This window comes from Perognathus longimembris, chromosome 2 (genome assembly GCF_023159225.1).
Source record: "Perognathus longimembris pacificus isolate PPM17 chromosome 2, ASM2315922v1, whole genome shotgun sequence".
Lineage (NCBI taxonomy): Eukaryota > Metazoa > Chordata > Mammalia > Rodentia > Heteromyidae > Perognathus > Perognathus longimembris.
The window spans coordinates 8,821,158-8,839,750 of record NC_063162.1 but is presented as its reverse complement, the minus strand read 5'-3'; the positions used below and the strand labels follow the sequence as shown (position 1 = coordinate 8,839,750).

The window sequence follows — 18,593 nt, the reverse complement described above, 5'->3', positions numbered from 1 at the left end:
ACTGGGCTGAGTGGCTGTGTGGAACCCTGGGGTTGGGTCTGGGGCCTAGAACTCCGGTTACACGGATCACGTTTCCAAGGCCCCTGTACAACATGGTGCCTAGGTTTCCTGCTGGAGTAAGGTTTGGCGGTTAAAGGAGCTAAAGGCGTGAAGTGTGCCAGCCAGCGTGTTTCTTGTGCTCCTGGTCACAGTCATGTTCCTCCTCCTTTTCCTCCCTTCTTTGTGGTGACTCTCTCTCCGCCCCTTGGCTGCTTCGTCCCCAGAATAGCTCATTTTATTTTTATTTCATTAAAAAAAATGAGCATTAAGTAATTTACACAAAGGGGGTTTTCCATTCAACATGTCAGCTTATGAGCACAATACATTTTGATCAGTGTCACTCCATCATTCTAAATCCATCTTCAGTGCCCGCTTACCACAAGACCCTCTATCAGCCTCTGAGGTGATCGATTCTCAGATAGCTGTCAAAACCCAGTGACCTCTGCATGTTTCTCTTTTACTCTTCAAAGGAGAGTTGTAGTAAATGTGCAGGGGGATTGTTGGGGAGAGGAACTCGGGGGGAGAGAGGGCGACGGGGTGTGAATGTGATGGAAGTAGATTATATGCATGTGTGGGAAATATCTCCTTAGAAGAACCAATGCCAAGTGTTCTCTTTTAAAGCTGGAGAAGGGTGCGGTATTTCAGGGAGGCTGCGGATTGCTCAGGAGACAGGAGCTGCCATTTCTGACTTGCTCCCTCCCCATCTGGGGCCGTCTATACCTTTGACACTCAGTAGGGCAGGTTTTGTGCCTCTCCGCACTTGGCCTTGTTTGTCTTTAATGAGTCTGCATTCCTCAGCTGTCCACTTTGCCTTGCTGGCTTTGTTGCAACCACAGAACTGGTCTTAGCTGTGAACCCAATCTTGTGTGGTTTTATGTAGTTTGGGTCTGGGCAGCAGCTCTGTGTAAGGAGCTTTTTGCAGCTAAGTGTGCTAAGAATTGTGCAATCAGAAATGTCCTACAAGATGCCTATATGTCAGTATACAGTAGTGTTGGCAGGAGGACATGACTATGTGAGATTTGAGACTGAATTCATTGTCCTGGGCTTTAGAAACCAGTCAACGAAAGCAAGGAGTCTTTGTAGAATCCCTGGAATTATTCTTCAGGCCCAGGTCATCTCTGTCAGGCTTTTTATTGTGTGTGGTTTCCTTGACAGAGATTGTCTTTGAAGACAAATGTTCAGCTTTTTGTGTTAAAAAAATGTATTTTGAAAGCCTAGCACTGGTGGCTCACAACTATAATCCTAGCTACTCAGTGGGCTGAGATCTGAGGATGGCAGTTCGAAGCCAGCTTGGGCAGAAAACTTTCTGTGAGACTCATCTCCAAATAACTACTCAAAAACCAGATAGCCTTGAGCACAAAGAGGGCCTAGGGGCTGTCTCTGAGTTCAAGTCCCACAAGTGTATATATGTATACGAAATTAACATTTAAAAAGCATACCAAAGCCAGGTGCTGGTGGCTCACACCTATAATTTTAGCTACTCAGGAGGCTGAGATCTGAGGACCAAGGCTTTAAGTCAGCCCAGGCAGGAAAGCCCTTGAGACTCTTATCTCCAACTAACCACCAAAGAGTTGTGTGTGGTAGAGTGGTAGAGAGCTAGCCTTCAGCTAAAAAGCCTAGGGACAGCACTCAGGCCCTGAGCTCAAGCCTTAGGATAGGCACACACAAACACACACACACACAAAGACATAATAGGATTGACTATGAATAAGAGGGATTTAAAAAGCTAACGGCCTTTTTATTGAAAATAAAAAGACGAGCACTTACAACTTGGAATGGGCATACACTGTAAATTTGTTGAACAGCAGCGTTTATGGTTGTGTTGACGTCTACAACCACAGTGTAGTGCGCTCTGCCGGTTCCAGGTCGTGCGCGCGGTTCTGAGAGCTGTAAAGACAAAGAGTCCAAAGAGGCTCCTGGCACAGATTCCTTACGAAAAGCGTGGGTGCTGGGTGACCTCGGGCACACACTGGACTCCAGTGCCACGCAGAAGACGATGCCAAAACCCACAGACCAGCCACCACCGGGCTGGAGCCCACCCAAAGCAGAGGCCCCCCCACCGCTGGGGCCGCCCCTCGGGCTCTCCTCCTCTGCACACCATGCTGAGGTCCACCCATTTTTAAATGTTCAGTGGTCACCGCTGCCCGCGGTGGCTCCATCCTTAGCGAACACGGCCGTAAGGAGGCAAAACGCACGCGGGGCCAGGCCCACCGACCCATCCCTGCGGATTCCGGGCGGCCCTTCCGGGGTGGCTAGAGAGGAAGAGAATGGATAAATCAACTTTCTTTCTTTCTTTCTTTTTTTTTTGGTAAGGCTCGGGTGAAAGCTTCCGCTCGCTCCTTGCGGGGTGGGGTGGGGCGGGGAGGGAGGAAGAGCCTGGTGGGGACGGAGGGGGGGGGGTGGGGGGGTGGGGTTCACTTGGCCGCCATCATCTGCACGAACTCCTCGTAGTTGACCAGCCCGTCGGCGTTGATGTCGGCCTCCCGGATCATCTCGTCCACCTCCTGGTCGGTGAGCTTCTCGCCCAGGCTGGTGAGGACGTGGCGCAGCTCGGCGGCGCTCACGAAGCCGCTGCCGTCCTTGTCGAAGACGCGGAAGGCCTCGCGGATGTCCTCGCGGCTCTCGGGCTCCTTCAGCCTCCCCGCCAGCAGGGCCAGCAGCTGGGCGAACTCCAGCGTGCCGCGGCCGTCGGGGTCCGCCCGGCCCATCAGCTCCTGCAGCTCGGCCTCCGTCGGGTTCTGGCCCAGGGACCTCAGCATGGTGCCCAGGTCCTTGGTCTTGATGGCGCCGTCGCCGTCCTTGTCCAACATGGAGAAGGCTCGCTGGATCTTGGCCATCTGCGCCTCCGTCAGCTGCTCGGCGATCTGATCCTCCGTCAGCTCGTCCTCAGCCATGGCCATTGCGGAGAAAACGGGGGGGGGGTGCGGGGTGCGGGGTGCGGGGTGCGGGGTGCGGGGAGGGGGGGACGGGGCGAAGGCGTGCGGGGCGCGCGGAGGGGGGCGCACGGGGCGCGCGGTTGCCATGCGGTTACCCCCGGTAACGGCCGGCCCCGCCTCTTCACTTTGAGAACACGTAGGAGGGACGAGGAAGGGGGGGAGGGGGAGGGAAGTGGGGGGGGCGGGGGAGTGCGAAGGAGCCGCGCACGGAAGGGCGGAGGAGGCCCAGCCGCCCGGCTCTGGGGCCTCACGGTCTGGGGCCCAGGCTGCGCGGGGCTCAGGAAGGAGGGACCGGGGTCCCAAGGTCACCTCTGAGGAGCCCCAGGCCCCACCCACCCCACTGCAACACCCCAGGGTCTCTGGGGTGGGGGGGGAGGAGCCAAGCCTTCCACGTGGGGGCCCGTGGGGGACACCCCATGTGCTTTCCTTCTCTGGGCCTTGCTGAACCTCCCTGCCATTCCCCCCACCCCCTCCCGGAAACGGCAGGAGAAGGAGGCCTGCGAACCCGCAAATGGACAACTTGAGGAAGGGCAGCCCTGGACTGGATCCCCCCCCCCCCCCCCGCCTCCAATGGTGCCACAAGAACTTCACACAGAAACCCACGGAGCTACTTTACCTTCCTAGGCCACACTGCACCCCTCGAAAAGAATGTCAGGGATAATCTTGTGAGCCCGGGGCCTGGGAGAGGCGAGCTCCTTTTGCAACCCCATTTTCTCGATCAGCTTTATGCAACATAGGGGAAATTTGTCTCTGTGTATCCCAACTGCAGTTATTTTCACCACTTGAGGTATTTGTTTTTGGCCTTGTTTCCCTGCGTGAGATTAAAAACAAAGTTGTTTCTAGACAGTATATACAATTTTAACATCGACCCGTTTTTTTTTTTGTTATAATGATATTGGTATAATTCCCCCTAGATTATTTTTTTTATAACCATTTCAAATAGAATCTAAACACTTGATTGACTATAACTATTTATAAATGTTATTATTCATCTAGATTGCCTTTTTTTCCCCTCTATATATGTGGTGCTGAGGAATCAAACCCAGGGCTTCAGGTATACAAGGCGAGCACTGTTACCACTAGGCCATATTCCCAGCCCCTTTATTGCATATTTATAGCTTTATTTTTTTGTACTGGGGTTTTTGTTGCTTCAGTTACTTTTTGTTTTTCAGATGGAATCTTGTGCTTTTGCTCGAGTCAGCCTTGAGACTGATCCTTGTCCCTTCACCTCCAGAGTTACTACAATTACAGAGCTCACCTGGAGCTTTATAGAGAAAGCCTGCCCATCTGTATCCATAAGTTCTGTTGAAGGGAGGCAGGGAGGTTAGTTCCCATGAAGCATGAGAACCAAAAGCTGAGAACAAGTTAGCCAGGGGCTCAAACACCCACTCCCTCAATAGGCTGTAACACAGAAAAGCAGCACCCTTCACCTTGTCCGCACAATTGGCCCCAAGTTCTGCACAGCACTGTTGGACAAATATCTTTAAGATATTTGATAAATATATTTATAAAGATAAAGAACTGGTGAAAGCCATCCTTTGCTGAAAGGTGTGCTCAAGGAGACAGCTGTGTCACAGACAGCTCTAGAAACGGACCAGATTTGACGCTTCTGGGTCAGATGGGTAAGATCAAGCATTGTAACAGCAAGAATGATCAAGTGTAACAGGTGCTCAGAGGAAGGCTGTGCCCATCTAAAGGAGAGCTTAAGCCGTTACCTACTTGAGTGTATGTATCGATCTCTGATGTTAGCATGAGCCGCTGTGTTCTCAATGCCCACGTTTTGTCTTTGAAATGTGTTTTGTGTTTGGCTTTGATTGCTGGATAAAATTCTGCTTTTGTTTCTTTTTTCACCTTGTGATGCAGCCTGAAATTCTTTTCTGCCTCAAGAGTCAAAAACATTACATGGGCCAAACAGGTCCTCTTCTTTTTGGGGGAAACGTCCTTGGAGTCTCACTGGCTTCCAGTCTCAGGAGCAACAGAGTCAACAGAGTTGAGCTGAGACATGGCTCGAGCGGAGGCAGAGTGCTGACATCTCATGCCACTTCAAGTGGGGAGAAGGGGCGATTTGTTTTCCAGCTGGTTCCTTCCTGTCTCTCGGCTTCATTTGCCAGTGTCTGTCCTTGAGAGAGTTAGCGTCTCTGGGGGGGTCTGGGAAGGCAGGACTTCTGGGGGTCCACTCTGGGCAGTGAGCAGACCTTGTCTGTTGATACCACGTGTGGGGATCTGAACTGCTGGTAGCAAAGGCAGTGAGGCAGATGAGACTCTACAGCACCTGCCCTTCTGGATGATTCTGGGAGGCCAGAGATGAGGGAGTAGAGGGCAGAGGTGGAATTAGAAGGTCCAGGGTAGCATGTAAACAGAGTCTCATACATGATGACCCCAAAGGGCTGTAATTAGTTCCAGTACTCACTCTTTGTTAGTCCAGGCAAAGATGGTGGGACTCTGTCTCAACACAAAACAAAACCAAAAGTAAAAAGAAGTAGGCGCATAGCTGAAGTGGTAGAGCACTTGCTTAGTGTATGCCAGGGTATGAGTTCAATCCCAAGTCCTAATTAGCTGTGCACAAGTCCCGCAGGTTAGTGAGGGAAGGGATAACCTTGCCTATTTAGCAAATAATAAAATGATTCCAAAACTTAGACAACAGGAGCGAGCGAGTGCATGAGAGAAACTAGCAACATGGAGAATGATAGAGTGAACTGTTTCCTGCAAAAGACAGGCGTGGGAATTCTTGTCCTTAAATAAGACGTGGGTGTAGTGCCAGGTGGTGACAGAGCTGACCTAGCCTTCTCCCTTCCCGGTGGGAGGGAGGGAGGGGCGCTCACAATGGCCAGCCCTCCCCTGCATTCATTCTGGGCCAAGCACTGGGCCAAGAGGTTCAACATCCTTGAACTGTTGGCCCCATCTCCTTTGTCTCTGATGCCAGAACCTCTGGTCAGGATGATGACACATAGCGCCCCTGCCTCCATTTCCTGTCTTCTCTCCCATTCCGTGGTGATGCTACAGCCAGCCACGGGGGTGGAGGTGGGGGTGGGGGGGTGGGAAGGGAGTGGGGTGGGGGTGGGGGGAAATAGGGGGAGGGGCGGGACAAGGTGTCTTTCTCAGGTCTCCCATCCTTGTGAGACCTAAAAGTTATTCTCAAAAATGGAATTCATGGAATTGGCAGGCTCTGGTTATCTAGTAACGACATCTGAGATTTATAGAGGGCTGTGTGCTAGACTCTGTACTTAGTAACTCTCCCCCCCCCCCACCACCAACGCTTGCACTCAGGGCTTCATGCTTGCTTGCTTGTTCAGCTGGTGCTTTACCACTTGAGCTATGCCTCCAGCCTTACTCCTTGCTGAGTTCTTATTATTTTGGAGATGGAATCTAGCGAACTTTTCTCACTGGGCTGCCCTTGAACCAGGATCTCCAGGCCTCCTGAGTAGCTAGGATTAGAGGTGTAACTCATCTCACCCAGCTCTTTTGCTTCCTCCTTTAGAAGCATAAGGTCATTCATAAAGATTGTAGCAACTCCATAAAACATAGAATGTATTGTCTTAATTTTTCTTTTTGGTGTACAAGTGTTACGTTGTGTTACGTATATTCATTGTTGTAGAATAGATCTCCCAACCCTTTTCCACCTTGCAAATTTGAAGCATTGCCCTCATTGAACAACACTTCCTTGTTCATTCTCTGCAAGTTTGCCCCTTTTCAATACCTCGTGTGAGCAAACATACAGCATTTGTACTTTGTGATTGGCTTATTTTATTTAGCACAAGGTCCTCAAGCTTCAACCATACTATAGAATGCCGCAAGGTCCTTTCCTTTTAAGGGTAGACAATATTCCACTAAATGTGCATACTATGCCGGGTGCTGGAGGCTCACGCCTATAATCCTAGCTACTCAGGAGGCTGAGATCTGAGGATTGCAGTTCAAAGTCACCCTGAGCAGGAAAGTCAGCGAGACTCTTATCTCCAGTTAACTACCAGAAAATCAGAAATGGAGCTGTGGTTCAAAGTGTTAGAGTGCTAGCTTTGAGCAAGAAGAGTTCTGGGACAGCGCCTAGGCCCTGAGTTCAAGCTCCATAGCCACCACTGTCAAACAACAAAAAACCACAAAATGAGTACACCACATTTTGTTTGTGCATCTCTTGGAGAACATTGGGGTTTCTTCCAACTTTTTCCCCCCTTTTTGCTGTGTGGGTGCTTTACCACTTTCTGTGCACCCAGTTCCTGAGTTTTTTTTTTTCTTGTTTCTTTTTCTTTCTTTCTTTTTTTTTTTTGCCAGTCCCGGGCCTTGGACTCAGGGCCCGAGCACTGTCCTTGGCTTCTTTTTTCTCAAGACTAGCACTCTGCCACTTGAGTCACAGCGCCACTTCTGGCCATTTTCTGTATATGTGGTGCTGGGGAATCGAACCCAGGGCTTCAAGTATACAAGGCAAGTGCTCTTGCCACTAGGCCATATCCCCAGCCCCTCTTTCTTTCTTTCTTTCTTTTTTTTTTTGGCCAGTCCTGGGGCCTGAACTCAGGGCCTGAGCTACCACTCTACCTATTGAGCCACAGCACCACTTCTGGCTTTTTCTATATGTGTGGTGCTGAGGAATTGAACCCAGGGCTTCATGCATGCTAGGCAAGCACTGTATGGCTAAACCATATTCCCAGCCCCCTGAGTTCTAAGTCTTGTGAACGCTGATGCTATTTTTCATATAGGTGCTGAGGGTCATCAAGGGTGTGTTACTTGGGTAAAGTCACATAAAATCATAGCCAGAACATAGTCAAGGTGAGTTTTGAACCTGGGTCTACCCAAGTCTGTAGTTTACCACTAGGAGGCACACTTTTAAAAGCAATATTTTTTTTGCTGTTATTGAGGTCTTGTACGGAGGGGTCACCATTTCATAGGTCAGGTAATGAGCACATTTCTCTTTTTGGACAATGTCACTCCTTCACTTTTCCCCAATTTCCTCCTTCCATCCTTGCCCACAACGTACACAGTTCATTTTCCACATAGTGTACACTGAATAGCATGATTTCATTTGTTTTCCCCTCCTCTCTCTCTTTCTACATTCTTCCAAAACCCAAACCCCATCACCACCAACAAAATAACCCATGTTTCAATCTCCTGGAGTTTGTTTTAAATTCTCAGAGAAGTTACACTTTTCTGTCCCCCTCCCCCCAACCCCGTCCCTGCCCCAAGAGTATCCTCCTTTAATCTGACTATTCAGTATGAATGCCTAGAGTCCTGTACAGGTTCTTATGGCTACTTATATTTTAGATTTAGTGTCCATGTATGAGGGAAAACATGTGCTCTTTGGCTCTCTGAGCTTGGCTTACCTCACTAATCATGATTTGTTTTAGGTCCATTTCCCTGCAAATCACATGATCTTATTCTCTCCAATGGATGAATAAAGTTCCATTGTGTAAAAGTACCAGATTTTATTGACCCACTCATCTGCTGTAGGACATTCGGACTGTTCCCATAACTTGGCTATCGTGAATAGCACAGTAGTGAACATGGAGGTGCAATGTCTTCACCATATCTTTAATTGTAATGATCTACACACATGCCCAGGAGTGGGCATAGGGAAGCTCTATGTTTGGTTTTTGGAGGCATCTCCACAACTCCATGGAGAGTGGTTGTACTAGTTTACATCCACCAACTGTAGGAGGCACACATTTGCTCAGAGAGGCCCCCAGAGGATACATGGAGAACTCTTGAAGTTGACAAAGGGCTTGGGTTTATTTGTGAGACTCAGTGTCAGGCCCTGGAACATAATCCTAAGGATCGTCCTGAGCATTTACTGAGAACCTATTAAATGAGGCAGGTCAGGAATGACCTGGAATTGATACCAATGGCTGCCTAGGTGAAAGGACGATGCACTAAAGAAATGGAACTCTGAGAAAGTTGCAGAACTGATTTTCTCCCGCAGAACAGAAGTTCCCTTCACTTGTTTTCTGGACACGTGGTATGAAAGCATGCCAGTGGGTTTACACGGCGTATGTGTGTGCATACATTTCAGTGCAGTGCATAGGAAACAAGCCTGTGGGTTCTAGAAATAATCTGAATGATACATGGCCACTGTGCGCATATATTGTAAGCAAGGATGCAAATGATTTGGGCAAGTTTGTAATCTGTTTAGCTAAACCAATATTAATTTTCCAGCTCCTTGACCTGCTGATAAATTACATCCTGTTGGCTATACATTATGACAAGTTACAGTAAAAACGAGTGTTGCAAATAATGAGATGAGGACTCGCCACTTATGTCATCCTTATGTTTAGGAAATATCCACAATGCAAGTTAAAAGATATTAATATGCCCATGGCAATAAAGACCTTTTCCTTTTTCTCTGCTTTTTTGTGTGCCTAGGCACTGTTGCTGAACTTTTATGCTCAAGGCTAATGCTCTACTACTGGAGCCACAGCTCTACTTCCAGCTTTTGGGTGCTTAATTGGAAATAAGAGTCTCACAGACTTTCTTGCTTGTGCTGGCTTTGAACCATGGTCCTCAGATGTCAGCAAGGATTACAGGCATGAACCAACAGCACCAGCTGACATTTTGCTTTTATTTATTCACTTATTTTGTAAAGGTAAAGAAGAATACATTTATTTGAAAGCGAAAGGAAAGCTGTGACAGAAAACTAGTGAGAATCTTCATTTGGAGAGAGGCCCCAAGAGGAGTCCTAGATATTTTGCTATTTAATAAACAACATTAAGTATTTGGAGCAATTGGGTTATCATTATAGTAAGCCATTTATCATGTTTGGCACAGGTTTTGGGGTTTGTGTCTTGCTCTTTGGAACGTTGCTGTTTCCTGTAGGATCTGTGCCCTGTGTGGGTTGAAACCTTGCTGGACTTCCAGATCGTCTCTCCAGCGTGGTGTGAAATGCAAACCCTTTCTGTGAAATATAGAAACATGATTTGGAGTTTCCAGTGAGGGAAAAGTCGCTTTTAAGCACTGCAGATTTTGGTTTCATATACGGAAAGCAAGTGTTTCAACCTCTACAGCGCTGATGCTGTAGACCGATCATTGTTTGTTGCCTGCACCTGTCTTGTGCACCGTGACATTTGACATCACCTCTGGGCCTGCCTTTCTAGAGGACACTCACACTGCTGCTGAGTGGCGACAATCCCAAATCTCTTCCAAGGATGTTCAGTGTGCAGTGGGGGGGGCAAGCCTTGTTCCCCTGGGAGGATGGCTGATGGAAGCTTCAGAAAGGCGGATGCCTGCCAGCCTCTGGCGGCTGTGCTGGTTTTATGGGTAGTGGCAGAGTTTTATCTGTACCTCTCTTTGCAACAACTATTAACATAAATATTCTTAGTTGTAATTTTGCCAACAGCCTGGCAGGGAAGATTAATAGAGGGGGAATAAAAGCAAAAATATCCACTTGTGATACTGCAGTGTACTGAATTACAGGCTCCTTCAGTGCTGATAAAGGAGGCAAAACATGAAGTAATCTTCACCCTGAGCACACCTGCCTACTGGTCCTTCAACTACAGCCCATCTTTCTGGATCAGTTAATCATTTAATCAGTTAATCAGTTAATGTTTCTTTTTAACCTATGGATATCACCCAGTGCTTATTGCCTACTAGTTCCTTTACAAAAACTCTTGCTAATCCACAGAGCTCTGCCACTCATTTATTATTAAAAGTGTCAGATTGTTTTCCATTCAGTGTAGATGGCTGACTTACTGCTTGGATGGATGGAGAAATCTATTTGACTTTGGCTGTGCTAAAATTACATTGCTATTGATCAGTGTCTTTTGCATGGCAAATCTTGTTGAAATAAAATAATAGAATTTCAGCCTGTGCAGGTGAATAATAATATTAAGGACAAATACTATTAATGGGCTGAGAATAATTGCCTAAACTAGACCTTGGACAGAACATACCTTTTGGGTTAAAGGATGATAAAGTTTGGATTGTGAATAGAAGAATTTTATGGTGTGTTAGAAGATGAAGGAATCTGCCAAATGTAAATCCAATATGAGATTTTTGTAATGCTTGCCCAGATAGGAGAATATGCTATATTAATCAAATGTGAGGAATGTAACTAAAATTTAGCTTGTATAAGTTTGATTTCTCTAATTTCAGAACTGACAAAGTGTTTTATTTCTCCTCTTTTCACTCTTTTGTTCTCCTTTATTTTGTTTTCTGTCTAATAATGATAACTAAAATGATTTTTCATTTAACTAACTAATAAAGGTGAGAATTGCTAATGACTAAAAAGAGAAGGATTTTATGGTTCTAAAAAAATGACTCCAACCTTTTCATTTTGTAAATGAAAATAAAAATTAAGATCAGGATAGGAGAAGGTGATATTGCCAAGAACATATAACCAGAGAGTTCCAGAAATAAGACCAGAAGGCTTTCTGGAAGGTTACAATGATGGTCCTGGTCTAGGTTTGACGAACTAGGGGCCCTCTAGTAAAAAAATCTGTCCACCTGCCTTTTTTCTAAATAAAGTTTTATTGGAACACAGCCATGCACCTATTTTACTTATTGCCTGTGTCTGCTTTTGTGTTACATTGTAGAAGCGAGCATTTGTGGCCGAAACAGTATGGTTTGTGGAGCAAAAGTGTTTTCTGTAGAGCTGCTTACAGAAAAAGCTTGCCTGTCTCTATAATTCTCACTTCCTTTGCAATGTAATATTGCAAAATCGCCATCCTCCCCACTCCCGCCTCTGACCCTGGGCTGGGCCACATGGCTTGCTTTGGGCCTGCTTGCCTTTGTGTCTCTCTGTTGCCATTAAAAAAATGTCCAGGCTAGCATGTGGGAGAAAGAATGAGAGGTGTGTGGAGCAGAACAGAGTTAACTGGAGTCACCCCAACTCAGGCCAGCCCAGAGCCCCCAACAGCAGCCAGCCTCCAGCAGGCGAGTGAAGGCCATCAAGACCAGCAACGGCCCTAGACTGTGACAGTCAGTGCCTGTTCTTACGTAGAAATAGGGTGGCACAGCAGGTGGACACAACTCTCTTGAGAAAGACCTTCAATCAGGAAATGGGAGGTTTTCGAGCTAGATCACCTGGGTTTGGGACCTGAACATGTCACTGTGGGCAGTACTGGGGACTGGCTCAGTGCCTCGTAGTTGCTAAGCAGACGCTCCACTTGAGCTATGCCACTAACCTCTTCTGGTTTTGCTTCTTTGCAAGCTAGGGTCGGTCTTGCTTTGTTCTCAGGTGAGTCTAAGCTGCCATCCTCTGACTTTTGCTTCGCCCTTTCAGAGGGATGACAGGTATGTGCCCCTGCACACAGCCACTGTGATTCCCCCACAGCCGGGAGAGCAGGTATATGACACGGTACCCAACCGCTGATGAAGATGGAGCTTGCCTACGCTGGCCTCCAACTGTGATCCTCTTGTCTCTCTGCCTCTCAAGTAGCTACCGTTACAGGCTGGAGTCCTCGTACCTGGTACTCTCACTGCTTGTTGGAGACAGTGCCTCTTTCCCAACATCCCATTTCCTTTACCTCTGAAGAAACAGAAGGTTCGATTTCTCTGTCTCTTTTTTTTGTGATGAGCATGCTTTGTGATTTTCCATTACAGCAGATGGTGAACAAAAGTCACAGGTGTCATTTCTGGGTGCGAGCATCTAGTTGCTAATGTGAACTCTCCATCTAGCTCTTCCTTCCAGGTGGCATCTCTACAGACTTGGTTAGGATGGGATGTAGAGCTGCACCACGTGGGCCTCTGTTCCCTTGGGGTCTCATCTGGACAGACCTATAATGCACTTTGCTAGAGGGACAATTAAGCTTTTACTGTGTTCAGCAGCTGGAATGTGAAGGAAGTGTGTTTGCACCATTGGGCAAATACCATTTTTTTTTTTGGTAGGAATGACTACAAGTGGGCGGAGTTGTGATGGAGAGAATGAAAAGCGATTTATGGAGGCTTTCTGTATATCAAGGAATAACGGGGAAAATAAATCTTTACAACGCTAGCTCCTGAGGTCAAAGCCAACAACTGCCACGAAACAAGCGACCTGACCCGTGGAGGTCAATTCATCATTTGACCTCAGGCACACAGCAATTTTCTGAATGCATTCAGGGTTTATGTTAAGATGCCATCATGCTTATCTACATGGGCGTATTTTCATCTTTGGGGCCTCAGCTAGCTGGGGTTCACAGTAGCCTAGCTGGACCATCAGGCACAGGAGCCCTGAAAGGCTGTGAATGTAAGGATGTCAAGAAGAGTCAGAAGACATGGGGGCTGAGGAGACATCAAGAAACACAGGAGGGAGAGTAGAGACCAAGTGCAGAGCCTTAGGGTTGAAGAGGCCTGAGTTCGAATCCTGATTCTGCTCATATTTGCTATGTGTCAGGGGGTGACTTATTTAACCTCTGTAGCTAAGTAGGGCCTAATCATACTATCAATCTGGTGGGTTGCTGTACTGAAACCTGAGTATAAAGTACATGTAATCAAAATTATTGGGTGCCATACTTATTTATTATTGAGGGGAATGTACAAATGGAAGGGCTGTGCTAGCATGCCCTGTTCAAGTGGCATGCGGCTGGTACGGAGTCACCCAGCACACGCAGCTAAGGTTTCTTAAAAGGAATACACCGGATCAGCAGTGGGGGCAGATGGCTAACTGGTGCCTTGGTCATTATTTGTACCTCAGGGGTGTAATATTCTGGAAATAGACTGAACTTGCTAAGTTATAATAAGTGCCTGGCCCGATGGTACTAAATACAAGCATGCCCTGTGGGCCCTCTGAAAACCAGACAACCTAATTTGCTCCTGCCTGTATAGATAGCCCTGTAATGGGCACATGCGTGCCTAGTCATGATTTCCTAAATCGACTACCCCAGAGGACTTGGATGTGTGCTTGAAATCTCTGAGTTACCTTAAAGTTTTTCCTTCTTCCAATGTGCAGGTGGGAGGAGAAAAGTAAAACCTTTTAAATTTATTCTCTTCCAATTGCATAAAGGTAAGAACCCTGCACAGATTAAATGATGTGGCAATTTCCACTTCTACTCGGGCAGTGCAAAGCAATATGGAGACTGCGAGAAGAACAATTAGATTTTATAGACGATGCACATGTTCTAGCTGAGTACCTCTGGTCCTTTCTTTTAATTGTTAAGTGCCTCAGGGTTTTTAGCTTATTGGAAGGACCAGGAAGCAATATTTAAGTGGGGCAAGTTCCAGAAAAGGGGGGAGGGTGAGTGTCGGAAAGTTTTCTCCCTTGCCTTGCCCTGGCAAGTGCTACTTGGGAGATAATATGGATAATTTCCCAGGCTCAAGTCTTGGGAAAGGTTGGTAAAGGAGCCTAGTAGAAGACAGAGGAAAAGACCCCCATTGAAGGCTCTATCTAAAGTGGTTCTTAGTGGCTACCATGAGACTTCTGGGGACACCTTTATAGATTCACAATTACATTTTGGGGTGCAAAGTCACACACTACCTTATTAAGGATATTGCAAATTAACTATGCGTAGAGCAAAGGGTTGGTATGTGATACCATCAGAAGGAAAAACAATTTTTCCCAAACAAGAGAAAGGCACTTTGTGAATTAATTTCCCAAGCACTCATTCTTGCTGTGGGCATTGTTCCCTGATGGACAGCAGGTGTATAAAACGGAAAGAAGTAAAATGATGAAAGGAGAACTCTGTGATTGGATGGGGTTGCATTTGCTTTAGAAGCTTTTGAATCCAAAAAGATACCTTGCCATCGCCACGTAGAGAATGTGTTCAGAGTGGATAGGAAGGTACTTTCATGCTTAGAACAGAAAAGCAGCTTGTGTATTAGGTTCATAAACACAACTTTCACTGTCAGCCTCAAAAGAACTTGTTATCATCCAGGAATTCAGATAATTGTAAAGTAGATTCCAAAAAAATGTAAGCCATGCCATCAAACAAAAATGGCTTCTATTTGGAGCTGTGACTTCGAAGGGCAACTTTTACTTTTGTCCTTTTATGGTGGTAGTTCTTCTTTGTATATCTTTCCAGTTGTTTGGGGGGAATGAAATCTTTTTGAAGTATTATTTTTTTCATAAGGTAGTTGAAGATGAAATCAGTTTGCTTAGGGCACCTTGAAAATGATCTGGGGGTAATACTTTCATTTGCTCTGGCCTCAGGAAATTCAGGAGATATCAACATTGTGGTGAAGCCTAATTAATGTAAACACATTTCTTTTAAATCCCAAGATAAAAGGGTTTAGATAAGACTGGAAGAGTCAGCTGAGTTCTTGTCTCTTGTAGTTTGGTGAAAGTGTGCATGTGCAGAATCATGGGAAATGAAAACGGGTTGTGGTTCCAGTGTAGGTTTTGTGCATGTGTACGTGTGCGGATGCGTGCCTATGTGTGTGTTTCATATTTTCAAGCAAAATTTTGTTCTACTAAGACAGAAATTCTTAGTCACAATTACTTAACAGTGGAAACACATTCCAAGTACTGTGTCATCATATCGATTATGGGATGGTTTTTGCTACAACATTCCTAAGTTATATGGTACAGCCTGCTTTTCCTCAGGAATAACCCTGTGTAGCACGTTATAGGGTTGAGCTCTGCGGGCCACTGGGACACAGTGGTAAGTATCTGAGTCTCAGAATGTGTCGGGAGAGTCGAGTAAAAATACTTGGTGAGAGGATTGCTCAGCACCATTTCACCGAACAGCCTGTGTGGTGTGTGGTTGATCAACGTGTTTTGGTGTGCAACTTGTGACTGCGATGTACACGCATTGTCTTTGCTTCCCACATTTTATAGGTAACACAGGAAGTGGACGCACAGTTCTGTGGTCCACAAACCTGACGTCTGGCATTGGGTGTGATCCTATGGGAAGGGGACTGGGCTTGTATTTTGAGTAGCCTGGAGGCCCGGGCTTCACTCCACAGGCAGTACTCCATTCCCTCAGGAGGCCAGGAGGCTCTTAGTTACTCTTATCATACTGGCTCAGGGCTGGCTTCCCTGTGATTCCGTCACCCCCGGGGGCCCTGACACAGCTAGAATTGGAAGAAAACCAAGGCATACCTGGCGGAATTACGAGCATCCATTTAAAGGCGGTGATTAATGCTTTCATTAAGAGGCGTTTAAGTGTAAAACAGTAAATCTAAAAAGGGAATGTGCAGAGATATTTGGACTTCTGAATATATGCAAGAAATGACAGGTTATAAATGACCGCTTTCCCAAACAATAAATGCTTTAATTTCAATATAATTAGTGCTTAGTTCTTCTTTTAGAGGCCATGGCAAAGTTCCTTTTGTGATCCCATAACCAACCAAAAATTGCCAAGGTTTTCTTTCCCAAGTAGCTTTTGTCAAGCTTAGCAGAGCTGACGGCCAGCCAGGTCTCCTTGCACAAGGGCCTCATCTTCAAAGGGGAGCAGATTTCCCCTATTTTAAGGAGCTAAATCCTTTATTTTTCTGGCTGCATTTTCTTTTGCTGTCTCTGTAGCATCCCGGCCACCCAGGTGGGCCTTGAACCCATGACCATAAAGTCACAAGCACTCAAGTCAATCAGGAGAGGAGTCTTTTATTTAGCTGTGCATAGCATCTATTTGCCACCACTGGGATGGTGAAGAACAGCCCTGGGTCTCAGTAGGGCTGGGTTTTTAAAGGCAAAAATCACATGTACATGGTAGTGCAGGTGATAGCAAAGCAGACATACAGAAGCAGAATCGGCAGGTGGTAGTGCACATGATTATAAACAGTAACTATAATTCCAGTAAACTCCGGTAAACAAAGCAATGAACCACTTAAGCAACCAAAATACTCTTTTTGTTTGTTTGTTTAATTCTTGGTATAAGTGGCACATGCACACTTTCACCAAATTACAAGAGACAAGAACTCAGCTGACTCTTCCAGTCTTATCTAAACCCTTTTATCTTGGGATTTAAAAGAAATGTGTTTACATTAATTAGGCTTCACCACAACGTTGATATCTCCTGAATTTCCTGAGGCCAGAGCAAATGAAAGTATTACCCCCAGATCATTTTCAAGGTGCCCTAAGCAAACTGATTTCATCTTCAACTACCTTACGGAAAAAAAAATAATACTTCAAAAAGATTTCATTTCCCCCCCCAAACAATATACCCACTGGATACCCACTTGTAATATCCCCAAACTGAATACCCATTTAGCTTCTTTATTTACCTTAAACCTGTCTACCTGTGGAATTCCCTCTCAATGAAAACATGCAAACGGAGTACCAATTAGGTTTGATCTCTCTCCTTCCTTTCTTTTGCTGCGCTAGGTCAAGTTGCTCTAGGCCAAACTGGGATGGCTCAGCCTCGTTAGCGAGGACTAAAGGTGAATTTCTTGGTCTAGATGTCTCAGTCTCCTACCCCAAAAATGTTCCTTAGGGAATCTCAGTTTAGACCTTCAGATTAGCTAGAGATCTGTTTTGTGTGGCCACTTTATGATTTAAAGTGTGCTAGAGATTCACATGCCGAGGATAGGCTTACTGAATTGCACAGGGAAATTTTATTTATTTGTCCCTGTGATAATTGGAGTTTTCTTTTTTCCCCCCAAATGGACTTTTTCATTAAGAAAAATAAGAACAACTTTCTTTATAAGATTTTTTTTTCCCCTTGGATACATTTTTAAACAAAATTTGAGTATTGCTATACTATTTCATCATTCTACCAAAATTAAGTTTCAGTCTTTTTGAAGTCAGAGATGGTGCTTTTAACTCATCATGCAACTTAGATCACAGGCCACGGTGTGGGGAAGATTTGTGACGCATGCTCTGTAGCACTTGGCACAGCTCCTCCCCACCTCCCGTCTCGCTCTCTCTCTTTGTTTTATTTTTGCCAGTCCTGAGTCCTCAGGGCCTGGGCATGATCCCTGAGCTTCTTTTGCTCAAGGCTAGCACTCTACTACTTGAGCCACAGCACCACTTCTGGCCGTTTTCTGTCTATGTGGTACTGAGGACCTCATGCATGTTAGGCAAGCACTCTACCGCTAAGCCACATTCCCAGCCCTCTGTGCTTTCCTTTCTTTCACGTTTTTCTTTCTTTGGCATTCATACACGAAGTATTTATCAATATATGATATCTACTCATAAAAATAGGTGAAAGGGAAAAGTGCTAAAAATAATTTATTCTACAATACAGAAGAAAGTAGATGCCTGATTAAGGTGGTCAAATAGCACAGACTTAAATTGTTTTGTCTTGTTTTTTTTTGCCAGTCCTGGGTCTTGAACTCAGGACCTGATCACTGTCCCTGACTTCTTTTTGCTCAAGGCTAGCACTCTACCACTTGAGCCACAGCGCCACTTCCGGCTTTTTCTATATATGTGGTGCTGAGGAATTGAACCCAGGGCTTCATGTATACGAGGCTGAACAGTCTACCATTAGGCCATATTCCCAGCTCAGCATAGACTTAAATTGTTAAGAAGAGAGCCCACCTTCTGGAATCCAGGGGCTGATACAGCACTGTGCACAGATGCAGATCAGACAGAGGCTCACACTAGATGCTACTTTGATGCTTTGTTGAGCCCCAATTTATATGGATTCAAACAGGTTGGTTTCTATGATAGGCAGGTTTTTAAAAAGGATTGTTATTATTAAGGTGTTGTACAGAGGGGTTACCATTTCCTAAGTCAGGCGATGACTGCATTTCTTTTTGGGCAGTGTCATCCATTGGCGTTTCCCCAATTTCCCTCTCCCATGCCTGCCTACAAGTTAGGTAGTTCATTTTCCACATAATGTATAC

The 18,593-nt window shown here is 45.9% G+C and overlaps 1 protein-coding gene across 1 annotated transcript; it reads right to left on the bottom strand.

Annotated features, from left to right (window-relative positions):
* Positions 1-2,453: 2,453 nt before the first annotated feature.
* Positions 2,454-2,939, bottom strand: LOC125343731 (calmodulin-like). The gene has a single exon (XM_048336263.1). It carries the CDS (start codon positions 2,937-2,939, stop codon positions 2,454-2,456), a length of 486 nt encoding a protein of 161 aa, XP_048192220.1.
* Between the last annotated feature and the right edge of the window lie 15,654 nt (positions 2,940-18,593).

Excerpts from the sequence above, each read along its gene's own strand:
- LOC125343731 (XM_048336263.1), bottom strand. The coding sequence starts at position 2,939 with ATGGCCATGGCTGAGGACGAGCTGACGGAGGATCAGATCGCCGAGCAG.